The 13,336-nt window shown below is 32.5% G+C and overlaps 1 protein-coding gene across 3 annotated transcripts in view; it reads right to left on the bottom strand.

Moving 5' to 3' along the window:
* Positions 1 to 90: 90 nt before the first annotated feature.
* The window catches only part of LOC130451732 (lachesin-like), a 272,197-nt gene continuing 258,951 nt past the window's right edge, over positions 91 to 13,336 (bottom strand). For all 3 annotated transcript variants that reach the window (XM_056790946.1, XM_056790945.1, XM_056790947.1), the window contains one exon: positions 91 to 1,899. In XM_056790946.1, the coding sequence (XP_056646924.1) occupies positions 1,670 to 1,899 (230 nt within the window). In that variant the 3' untranslated portion in view covers positions 91 to 1,669. The remainder of the gene's footprint in view (positions 1,900 to 13,336) is intronic.

The raw sequence follows: 13,336 nt of genomic DNA, 5'->3' as shown, positions 1-13,336 counted from the left end.
CCAGGGTCACGTCACGGCTAGTCTATTTACTTTCTGCAATTTTTAAAATTTTCTTCGAACTTATGTGTAAGCAGAATGAAATAACTAATGGTACTTTCAAACAATTTATTTAGCTCAAATATAAACATTTTATGTTATATTGAAATTATATTAATAATTCGATAAATGACTAAATTCAACTAGTAAAGGATACAAATAAATTTACGACTCAAAACGATATATTCAGGCGACTATTAGCAACATATTTTCACATTTATTTATTTTGCTATACTATTTTTATACAGGATAAGGTACACTTACATTAAAAAATTTTGCTGATTGTGTACAAGTCAATATTTAATAAGTTTTCCAATATTTTAAAAGGAAACGATCAATTTCAAGGGAAAACGAGGCGTGTAACTTTTAATTTCCTGGTGTTATGACAGAGCAATGTGAGTGGTTAGTTGAGAATCTTGTGTTCGCTGAGTTTTAAATTTACCAGTCAGTGTCAGTAGTTGTTGTTTTGTATTTTCTGTTAAAGTTCTCTGTAGATGTCTTTTGCTCCCAAGTACCTTCTAGCCGAGAAACACCTTGAGAGTGCTACTAATTCAATATGTTAGATCATAATAGTGTTGCCATGCATGAATAATCTATTTTTAGCTAGTAACTATTTTTTAGTTGGTTCTAAAAGCTAAATACTTTTACATTAGTATCTTTTGATTTAATCTCGGAACAATAATGCTGAAGATAAACAGATAGGTAATTGTTAATTCTTTAGTAAAACTTTCTAAATATTCAATTCAAAATCAATCATCACAATACTAACACCAAACTGATAAATATTGTCGAATATAATAACATAAATATTAAGAAAATATATTTAAAGATTGTGAGAAATATTTCCGGCTCCTATGTACTGTCGCTATTTACTGGGTGTGAGAGTAGACGGTTATTTTCGAAAACATGTCCGACTGGAAAGTGAAGTAAAAGAAATAGTTAGGTTAATAACGATACAGTGTGAACAATAATGAAAACACAGAGTATAAATATAAAGAGAAGAACACAGCGAAGCAGTTCTTAATATATTCATTATCAATTGAGGAAATAATTGGCCAGCCAGCTTTTGTCTATTGTTTCTGTCAGCTAGCGCACAGTGGCGGCGATCGGACAAGAGGTAGGTATTTATTGACTCGTTTTGGATTTATCTATTTTGAATAAACATAACTTGATGACTATGGAAATTACTTACTTTGCCATGATTTGGTGAATATAATTTTCAGTACTAATATTAATTTTATTTTCTTATCGAGTATAAAGTTTCGGCTTGAAAAATTATGAAGTTTGAGTGTTGTTCAGATTTAAGCAATATCAATACAAAAGAAGTGTATTTGGGTATTATGATTCATTTAACTTTTTAATGCAAGGTACGATATAACACACAGCTTAATAGGTAGTAGCGAAAGCACATGTAGATTTGGCACATATCACATAATTATACAATGTGTCCTCGCACTGCTATCATAAATGCAATACAACTTGTTTCAAAAAGTCAATGATCCCTATTTGAATAATCATTGTTTTTATTCAACTGCTTTTTGATTGAATTTTGATAAAATGTATTGTTTTTTATTTTTGGGATAATTGAATCGGAAACAAAATGTATTTCTTCTAGAAACTGACATTCGCTCTCTTAATATATTTGAAGTAATATCAGTAGAACAGGATATAGACTGTGGAATTTCGAGAAAGAACAAGTAGAACTGATGTTTAGGGGTAAATTATTCTGTTCGTTTTCACTGTAAGGTCCTTGAAAACCATTGTAGAGCCTTTTTCCTGTATTTTCTGTGCTATCTTCGTCTGGTTCCCCTGAAGTTTCTTGAGTTTCTTCGGAGATTTCTACGAGTTGTGGTATTTCTACTTCTGAAAATTAAATGAGTTGTCAGTGAAATGGAATAATAAGAAAATTTGTTTGAAAACAATTTAGGCTTGGGAGACAAAGCCGATTATATTTAATGAATTGCAATAGCGCTAGATAGGGGTCGATTTTTCCTTTAATTTCACTTTAAGTTGAATTGTAACTTGATACCTGGATAGCAAAAACCCAAGATAACGTTCAGTAGTGCATTAGTGCCTTCTACAAATATAACTTGTTGGATTAGTTTATGTATTTCACGTACGTAATATTGGAATAAATTATGCACTATAAGGATCTCTCTTTAGTTGCAGGTCCAGCCATTCCCATAATTTGTAATCTTATTCGTGTTGTAGGTTGAGCTGTTTGGTGGATAATAGATGAGAATGAGAACGGGATCTAGGGATTTTCAAACTATTTTGGACCAGATACTTTGGATCCTAAATTAAGTGATACTTTAGATCTCAGATCTTCATAGACAAAATACTTTAACAATCCTATTTCTAGTTTTTTTCCTATTAATTCAAAATACTAACCAATTTCAAAAGTTCATCGTTGGTTGAGAGGGCAAAATTGACAATTATTTCTTATCAACATTTAACAATATAGATTGACATAAAATTATGTGAATATCAAGTTAATTACTATTAATATATATTACGCCACGTAACACAACTTATGAAGTATCTTGAGAGTTTTATATAAGAATTTGCATAATTGCATAATTTTTGGTTTTGTACACCTAAGGGGTCAATATCTACTTCAGGAATTTCAGATTTGGTCAATGTTGTTGTATTTCTGATGATTTGTCCATGAATTATTTTATTTACCTCATTTATCTCATCGCTTATTTATATTATTCTGAGCATTGTATTAAGTTGAAATTACCGACCGTTCCCCAAAGTGCTATTTCGTATGTCAGGATTTATTGTGAACTTGCAAATAAGAATTTTGTTCATTAATGAATAGTTGGTAGGAATTCCTAATATTTCGCTCCTTTTGAGGTGTTATTTCCGATGATCATACCTGCTGAAAATGAGTAGATTTTGAGCTATTTCTTCACGTTGTTTCTTTACCCATATTTTAATTTCCAATAAAAAATTCTGTAGCGTTCTAAAAACATATTCTGTAGTGGTATATAATGACAAAATAGCTATATCAACCGTTAATGGAACTACGAAAGTGGTTTATAGATAGATCCTTGAATATGTCTAACAATAAATAATGTTAATATGATGTTGAACTACCAGAAAGATGTACTTTATTTTTATTCCATGCTGCCATAGTAAACTGGTTCATAGTGACCATTTCAATCGTAAAAGTTATGCATCAGAAATAACCTATCGCAGAACGTTTTGTAAAGAGTACCCTTTTAGAGGAGTATTTACAGTGAAGAAATGAAGCAAATATATATATATATATATATATATATATATATATATATATTGATTTTAGGTCTCTTCTGTTTTAAAATTAGTTTTTTTTAATAATCTAATGATTTCAAAAATTTGATGAAAAATTGACGTTTCGACTAATTCTTTATCAAAATAAGATATTGGAACTGATAATTTGCGTATTTATATTAATCAATATCACCTTCATCAAGAATATAAAAATAAGAATAAAAACAAAAAAGAATTTTCTTCTAATAAGAAAAATTAATTTTTTCTCAGTCCTTACAGCTCATTTATGTAGCAGTAATCAATTAAATTATTTGTAGTTTTATTAGAATATTTCGGTTTTTTTCTCATTTCTAAAAATTCTCTTTTTCGTGTATTAGATTCCGTTTCAAGAATTTTTGAATCTTTATAATTGAATTTATGTTTTTTTGATATTTTATGGTTCGTTAATGTAGTTCTATTTTTTTATCGTATTGGTGATCTCTTAGTCTATTTTCTAAATACTGAGATGTTTGTCTACATAGAGAAAGAGTCACAATTAGTACAAGGCACTTGATATATAATATTACTCTTTTGGTTTTTTTACCTCAGGGTTTCATGACTAGTATGAATCAATCCCATCTGATATGGAAAAGGAACCATCTAACTGTGAAAGTAATTCAGGATAGATTCAGTTAGTGATTAAAGTTCAGTTTTGACTATATTTCTTTCATACAGTATATTTTTCCTTAGTGGGCTTCGTAATATAATTCAAACAAAATAAAAATTTCATTGAAGTCGGTTGAAAAGCGAGTGGACTTTGTTTTCTAGTGCTGTTTGTAGATACTGTTCGCAAATATGACTGTTTTGATATGTATAATTGCTGGGTTAAATTATATAACTACCGTATGTGCTTCGGATATTATGGATACTACGTAATTATCATGATACACAATGAATATTTTTGATCTTAGTGTCTTGGCATTCTATACTGCTCATTGTGGCTTATTATCCAATTAGTTCAGTTTAGTGTTGATAGTTCTAAATAAGTTTCATGGAAGTATTTGGTCGTATAAATGTCTAAGCTATATTGTTAACCATTTCTGTAGGAGATTTGCTGCCTACTCTGCGAAGATTGATGAGGGCTTTGGAACTTTTTACGTGATTATCCGTTTTAATGCAATCTATTTGCCGTTGCTGGTAATTATTTTAGTTAATAGTTTCTTCAAATAAGTTATTTATTAGATTTGTGATTTTATTAACAAATATTTATTATTTAAATGGACTTCATGCAACATTCCTATTATTTCCTTCCACAGTGACTCAGTAATTCCAGTTGATTCCGTCAACTTTTGTCTCAGATTGCCTGAAAGAGATCGACATGCCATAAATTGTCGATGGAATGGTATTGGATCATCTGAGAATGAAAGTGGTTGAGGTAGATAATGCTCTAAACCAGCGTTTTTCAATCATTTTGATTTCACGACCCCTTTACGAGTTAAAAAAATCTGGCAACCCCCTTGTTACATAGAAAGACTAAGAAATAATATAATTTAATTAAAAGAATATGTTAATGATTTTTTTCTATTTTGATACATTCATCTATTTATATTCAGATCTACTCAACAAGCTGCGAGAGTTGAAAGTAGGTACAAGGTAAGTTGGTTTCAACTTTCATCTCACTCAGTTAAGCGCGGTCAACTCTAAGTACGGACGTCATTCTTTTGTTTTTTCGCTCGCTCCGTACGTTTGTAAAATGGATAAGTTTCTCAAGAGGTCGCAACCTTCAATATCTGGTACGAGTGTCAATAGCGGTGGTGGTGAATCAAAAAAAAAAAAAATAGACATTACAATGACATTTATTTGAAATACGGGTTCACAGTCATAAACAATAAACCTCATATGTAATAGAGTAAGATTCCAGAGCCCCCAGACATTACTTATTTTCTGAGTAATGAAATATATGGCATAAAGTAGTTTAGTATATACTAGAAACGTACGCATGCTCGCTAGCTTGGATCGAGGGCCAATTTGCAGGTACCAGGTGCTACAGGTATAAAAAGATCTTACTTACTTTTCTTAAAGTCTGAGAGCTGATTTTGACATATTTTTTATAGAATGTTATTAATTACCAATATTCAACACTGCCAGACACTTCCTGTCGGCGGTAATTTCTGCCAGACGCTTTAAAGCTTGCAAAAAATTATCCTAATTTTACTTACATTCTGAGGCTTCATCTTTTTATATCACTCTTAGAGAACTGTTTTATTACTGTTTGTAAACAGCCAGACCAATCTTAACGGCTAAACTTCCTCCAGACACAATTTAATTGTCGATATGAATATGAGCGCGAGCATGATAATTACGTTGGCACTATAACACAGCTCTATTAAACTAAAGTTATTATTGGTCTAATGAAAATTTTTATTTAAAATTAAACAATATTTTAACGGGTATTTATTGAAATAAAAGCAGTATAATGAAATCCAAAAATTTTAACACAGAGAGAACAAAAGGTTTTTATTGTTTTCATTTAGAAAATATGTGTATACTTAATGTTTTTTTCTCAACAAACAATAATTAATTAGAATATTAATTGTACAAGAAGAAAATCAATTTCAAAAGGATTAACGTAAATATTAAATAGTGTTTTGCTATGTTTTAGTCTTCATCATTATCGTTGATGTTTGATGTCTCATCATGAAGCCAAATCCACTTACAGATCCCGAAGCTAACAAATCACTCTGAGCCACAATCTGTAATAACCTTGCCAATAGCTTTAAAATAGGCCATAATGATGTGGAAAGGCCCCAAATGTATGAATAAATGATCAAGATGTGGTTTCTCGGTAGCTTGAATTTGTAAAGCTACTTTGGCAATTGCAAGATCGTACGTTACTTGGATGGAAGACTGCTTTACTTGCTCACAAATTTTCTGGCTTTGTTTCATATTCTCTAAAACTACTGATTTGTTAGTGGGTGACGCATTAATGGGAGTTAAGTAAGAGACTATTTGTTTTGGACTATTATTATCGCTTAATAAACAATTGAAGCCAACCCACATTGAAATATTCGGTAACTGTAAAGCATGACTAGTTGTACATTTACGGGTTGTAAATTTTTACCCTTATGAGCCGATAATTCCAACTTAGTTGTCATCTTCATTTTTTTAGAATATGGTTCTTCACCCACATCCATAGATACGGCTTCAAATGTTCTTCGTCTCCTTTTTTTAGAGTTTACGGTTACCTCGTTACTAATATCTATTAATTGTGGTTCATGTGTACTATTTAGATCAACGTTTTGGTAAATTATCCCAACAGTATCATGTAGCTTGTCCTTGCCACTCTTTGTTTCAACAAACCGATCAAAATTGTCAAAAGCAACACCGGTACATAGATGTGGTAATTTTTTAATCGTTTCGGGACAAACACTTGATTTTTGAACTGAAGTAAATGTTGCTTCGGTTTCTAGTTCTTCTACTCCTGGATAACTAATGCAATGCCTGTATCTATGGATAATATCAACGATTTTGCGACTGCTTGTTAAACTTTTTGAAGTCATTCCAAGCATAATATGCTTTGAGGTTTTAATTCTTCCATTATGAACACCATATATGACATCTTCACAATAAGATTTAATTTGACGAATACATTTAGATAATTTTTCCGTTGTCAATTACTACCGGCTATCAAAGTGGAATAAAAATCTAATAAATTTTTTGGTACCGATGCTTCTCCTTCTTTTAAATGTTGTGCTGATATATGTTGTGGTAATTTTTTTTTTCAATTTGCAAAACAGATTTTCTTAGTAGTAAAGCAGCTTTATTTAAGGCATCCAGAGTCAATGAGTCAGTATTATTAGCTAGCTACAAAGTCGCGTATCGAGTTGCTAAAGCAGGGAAACCACATACAATTGCCGAAAATCTTATTTTGCTAGCAGCTCTTGATATGGTTGAAATTATGATCAATAAGCTGTCTGATAATACAATTCCACGCAGAATAAATGATATGGCCAATGATATTCAAGAACAAGTAATCAAGTAATCACAGCCAACATTTTGCTATGCAGTTTGACGAGACTACAGATGTTTCAGATCATGCTCAGTTTGTAGTGTTTGTGCGCTTTGAAACAGAGGAGAGTATCATGGAAGAACTCTTATTTTGCAAAGCACTTCCTGCAAACACTTCTGGCCAGTGTTTGTACGATATGTTTTTAGAAAGCACATGCGACTACGATATTGATTGGAAAAAATGTATCGCTACTTGTAGCGATGGCGCTAAAGCTATGACTGGCAAAAATAGCGGACTTGTTGTGAAATTAAAATCGATAATGCCAAAACATATCCTGGACACACTGTTTTCTTCATCGACAGGCTCCAGCTGCTAAGGTAGTACCTTCTAATTTAAATGACGTTCTCAAGGAGGTATTAAAAATTGTGAATTCTATCAAAGGTGAAGCCTTGCAAACCCAGATATTTAGAATCGTTTGTGAAGATATGGGCTCGTTTCATCAAAATCTCCTTCATAACACAGAGGGCAGGTGGCTATCCAAAGGAAAAGTATCGACAAGAGTTCTAGAACTGAGAGCTGAATTGTTAATGTTCTCACAAGATGCAAAATCTGAATATGTCTTTGTGACCATATTTGAAATTAGCATTTTGGCAGATCTTTTTAGTCACCTTAAAAATTTGAGTCGAGTCCAAGGTCGAGAAGAAAATATTTTAACAGCTAAAGATAAAGTCTATGCATTTCACGCAAAACTTCGTTTGTGGTCATCCTCTCTGCAAAACAATATATTTGAGTCTTTTCCATGTGTTCAGAAGATTGTTGAAGATAACGCATCAAACCAAAGTCTTGTCTTGCCTGATACAGGGCTTGCATAATTTACAAGAGAAACTTTTGACATACTTTCAAGACTTGCTCTCCGAAGCTGACAATGGGCGTAGATGAATTTTAAACCATTTTTTGGACAAGTCAATAGATCTGGCTGATGTCACCACAAATATGAAAGAATCTCTTCTAGATTTAGCTGCTGATGGCATGCTTAAAATGGAATTTTATTCCCAAATTGTCGACCCACAGATTGAAAAACACTGTTCTAAACGACTGAAACGAATGGATACACTGTCTTTTACATAAATGGTATTGTTCAAATTAATAAATGCTCATTCAAAGAGTCACTATTCAATTTTTTAAGCCAATAAACAAATAATCTTAATATTGTCACATACAAATAGTTTTCATTTATTCATCGATTCGCCCTCGTAAATAAATTATTCGCACTAACGTTGTGTGCTTCGTAAGATAGAGATACGATTTCCACTTACTTTCTGATTTACGGCTCTCAAACTATGAAATGTCGATGAGACTTGCAGAAATCGATGACAATCAAACGGAATTGGTTTTTTACATAAAGATTGCTAAAATTCACTCACAGTTTTGTTTCTTTGGTATATACTTTATCAGTAGCGGCGTAGATATATTGAGAGTAGTATATAAATATAGAAATAATAATTAAAATATCAGTAGCTATGTATATTTATATATCTTTATTTGTTACAAATGTAGAGTAAATTCTACCAATCCATCCTAATGCTATAGGAGAAATGCCTAAACATTATTTTTACATATTATCTGAAATGTTTCCTAATAGAGTTCAGTGACTTGCTTAAAATGACACTTGATATTTTTGTTATTTATGTTATTTTTCAAAATAAACAAATGAAGTTTGAAATTTTCATATGAGTTGACAAATCGATGAATATGGGAAAATTTATTGGAAAAAAATATTTTTTAAGCCTATATTCTATGACAAAATCGGCATTATCCTTTTATTTTAATCTATACACGAAACTATTTTGAGTTTTTTTTTTTAATTTTATGATTAGTGTGAATTGGAAAGTGGTATCCTAACAGTGTTACATGTCCGTCTAGTTTCAGTTTTTTCTATTATATATTTTATATTTTCTATTTTATATAGGTACATTAGATTATTTATATTTATTTAATGATTATGCCTGGCAGCGTGATCAGCAATGCTAGATTTCTCGGTCCGTACATATTTTAAATAAGCTGTGCTCTTTAAATCGGATATTAATTGATCTCTTAGACTGCCCGATATACTTCCCGTCACAATCACTACATCTAATTTCTATATACCACGATATTTCAAATGTGGTGTTTTATCCTTATGATTACCCAACAATTGTTTTAATATATAGTTGGATTTATAAACCAATTCAAAACCCACTCTGTTAAAAATCCTTTCTTATAAACAGGACTGAGATGTACCATAACAAATTTTTCTCATTTTTCATTTTGATTTTGGAAAAGGTGGTTTTACATAGAGATTTCCTAGGACAGTTAGTTAACCTGTTTACAATTCTATCATCATAACTGTTGAGTACAGCTTATTCTCAATAAACGTCCTTTCCTTTATATCCCTCGATGTTAAGTGGAAAGTGAATTAAGCGATGTACCAGAAAATAGAGACTGGCCATATTACTGTTACGAACAAGCTCGGGAAAAGGGTCCTTAGCCCTGCCCTGTCCAGCTTCAATGGAATTTTAAAATTCGGCGAATTCACACGGTTTGATTAACATTTTATATAATTGGCAAACGCGCCTTTGATGTATCCTTTTAGAACTTTTTATTATATCGGGAGGGTTATTTACAGTATTTCTTATAAATAATTTCTATTTATTCATTTATATTGTTTCTTTTTGTTCTAGAACTTTATAGAATTCTATTTGTGGTATATAAATATGTCTATGTAGTGCAGTAAGTTAGTTTTAAATAAATAGTCGTAGTGACTTTTTCGACTTTGAAAAACGATATTTCTGTCAATATATCGAACATGAAGGACGATATTTCAACTATAAAAAATGATATTTCGGCTAATATTGACGAGAAGATTACTACTATGAGGGGCGATATTTTAACTCTGAAGAATGATCTTTCGGCCAATATTGACGAGAAGATTTCCACAATGGAGAACGATCTTACGTCTATTATCGAAAAGGTTTCGACCATGAAAAGCGACATTTCTTCCAAAATTTTATCTTTGAAAATCGTCATTGCCGCTGACGTTAAAAATAAAATATCTCTGAAATCGGATATCCAGAACAAAATGACAACGATGGATGAGAAAATCAATGAGTTAGAAAGAAAAAATTGCGAATTCGAGAGCGGAAGATATTCTAGTAGAAGAGAATCAGATCAAATATACAGAACCATGCAATTACAGCACCACTCAAAACAGAAGAGATCGGCAGTTCTACACGAGTTAAGGTTCCAACTTTCGACGGAAGAAGTCTTGGACCAACTACGTTAAATAATTTAAGGCAGCCGCTAGAGTGAATAATTAGTCCGATAAAGAAAAAGCAGTGAACTTGATCATTGCACTGCGAGGAGACGCCTTAGATGTACTCCAGACTCCGAAAACCTTAGAAGATGCCCTGACTGCAGCTCTTGAATACGATGTAGTCACGAAGGTAAAGAATATTTTAGATTATAACGGGAATACAACCATATAAGAAGAAGGTGACGAGGATAAATTGGACCTGATCGTTAACTTGTTGAAAGGTATGGTTAACAAGGCATGCACGCAGAACGTGTAAGCGAATGAGTTGCCTACAAGGGGGCAACACCGAACCAGGTCAACAAAAAGTCAACACCTTGTCTTGACGACCGTGTCCAGCAGACTCCTCCCACTGTAAACAAGTCGAATCCAAGAAAGCCTCTGGAGAAGAGGTAGTGGGAGAATATTATGTAATCCAATTTAGAACAATAATGGACGACATACACAAATTGATTCGCTTGAATCTTCAAGTTGTCAGCGACAGAATGAAAAAACGATACATACGACACAGAAGCCACAGACGGCGGTTTTAAAGAAAAGGATGACGTATAGCTACACAACCCGACAAGGATAAAGGGATTTTCTTCAAAATTACAAAAATCATGGAAAGGTCCATACTTAATCAAGAAAAAGATCAATGATGTCATCTATCACATAAACAATATCCCCAATAGCAAACCGAAAGTAGTCCACCAAAATCGACTAGCGCCGTTTGAAGGAGATCACGACCTACAGGAAGAAGTGAACCAGTTGCGAAAAGAGTTTGACCCTGCCTTCAAAGATTTATGGGACCAGCAAAGCTAGATATGGAGTCACTACAGAACAGCAACAAGACTTGTTCACTCTACCGGAAAATTATTCGCTGGGTTGCAACAACCCTGCCCGTATGAAGAGCGCACGAGGATTAGCAATCGCCTTCCGGAAGAAGTTTGGTCAATTAGAAAAACTTGAAGAACAGATCCCAGCTCCCGGCAAAACGCTGAGAATCCAACACGATTCGCGGTACATCTTTTACCTGGTAATCAAAAATGAATTTCAAGACTAATCCACCCACTGCGATTATGGGAATAGCTTCATAACCTCTGCCACCATGTGTTGGAAGCCAACGTGAAGAAACTGGCTATGACCAAGATAGCGAGTAACCAGTTGGATTGATGAGTCGTCAGGAATATGGTAGAGGTGATATTCCAGGATACTGAGGTGCACATATTAATTTGCGGCTATCCATTTATCGGTTGTAATAAAATAGGTAAGTCAAGTTAATGGGTTTTAGTTTAACTTCTCTGAAGACGAGAACTTGGTTAACGAAACGCGCGTCAGACAGTGTAATTGTGAGTGTAGGTGTAGTGGTAGAGTAAACAGTGTGTGCAATACATACCATATATGGTATAATTAATCGAAATCAAGATTTACAGTAACTTTTCAAAATATACAGGTGTTTCATTAAAAATAAAACCGATTATGTTAGACTTGCGTGAATCAAATTAATGAGTGTGATGGGGGCAACCCAATTTAAGACGAGCATCCCAGCATTTTTTAGAATTTTTTAAGAAAATTTATTCCATGAATTATTTCAACACTGTATATTTCTTATAAACTTTAGTTTTTTTATTGACAGCAAAACTCTTTCTTTAAAGTGTTCCAAATTAATATAGTATATGAGTGAAATTGAGTTCCGATTGCTTTGAAGCCTCCATATTATTGTTGTAGAGGTAAGATAAAGTGATTTACTTGAACGCCACTGGTAGTGACTCGAATCAGACTAATAAAAATATAAGCTCGACCCTGTATACTGCTATCAAAGTTCAAAGCCAGAGGTTTTTTTTCCGAACTTTTTTATTTTTATAGTAGTAATTCGCACTTTTCTCTTTTTAGGCTATCTAGATAAACTTCTTTTCTGGTTAACAATTCAATAAAAAACTTACTGGAATAATATAAACGAGTGAAATTGAACAATCTCCGTAGAAAATGTTAATGTGAACCCTTAATAATCTTTGTTCGATATGGAAAAGCCGTGACAATTTTAAACCAGATGCAACTCTTCATTGCAAGGAAAACAGAGTATTTTTTATCGATGGGGAAAAATATGCATGCAAATTGCCATGGGATTTTGAAAACAGTGGTTGGCATTTTGCTAGATATAAACAAAACTCTCTCCATATCCTTTAATAAACTGCAAAATAAATTCGTATCACAAATCAGATTTCATTATTTAAATCTTTAGGTGCCTCGCTTTAAATATTTTATCCGTGTTCTTGGATAAAAAATTATGAAAAAGTATAAACGTATTCCAGAGTTCAATTATACAGTATGATGTATAAATATTATTGGGTGTAATAGAAAAAAATTTTAATGCATAGAAAACAAAAGGATCATCAAATGAACACGTGTTTAATCATTTATAATTATATATGATTAGGAATGACTTTTTTCTCCTTGGCCACAGCTTCTTAGATAGAATGTTAGCTTCTCACAAAATACGGAATGAAGCTGTATACTAATGTTTAATGATTATAATTGTGTCCTTATCTTCAGAGTTATGCAGTGATGTATTGATGGATTTACGCCTAGGCCCACGAAGTTCTTTTCATAACTCAGTTGTGAAGATAACTTCAAATGAAAGCTTTATAGAGCTTCATCAATTTAGGGATTCAGGGAACTTTATTTTGGATAATTAAATTCCAAAGTCAATTATTTCAGTTTCA

Source organism: Diorhabda sublineata, chromosome X (genome assembly GCF_026230105.1).
Source record: "Diorhabda sublineata isolate icDioSubl1.1 chromosome X, icDioSubl1.1, whole genome shotgun sequence".
Lineage (NCBI taxonomy): Eukaryota > Metazoa > Arthropoda > Insecta > Coleoptera > Chrysomelidae > Diorhabda > Diorhabda sublineata.
This window is presented reverse-complemented; position numbering and strand designations above follow the sequence as displayed.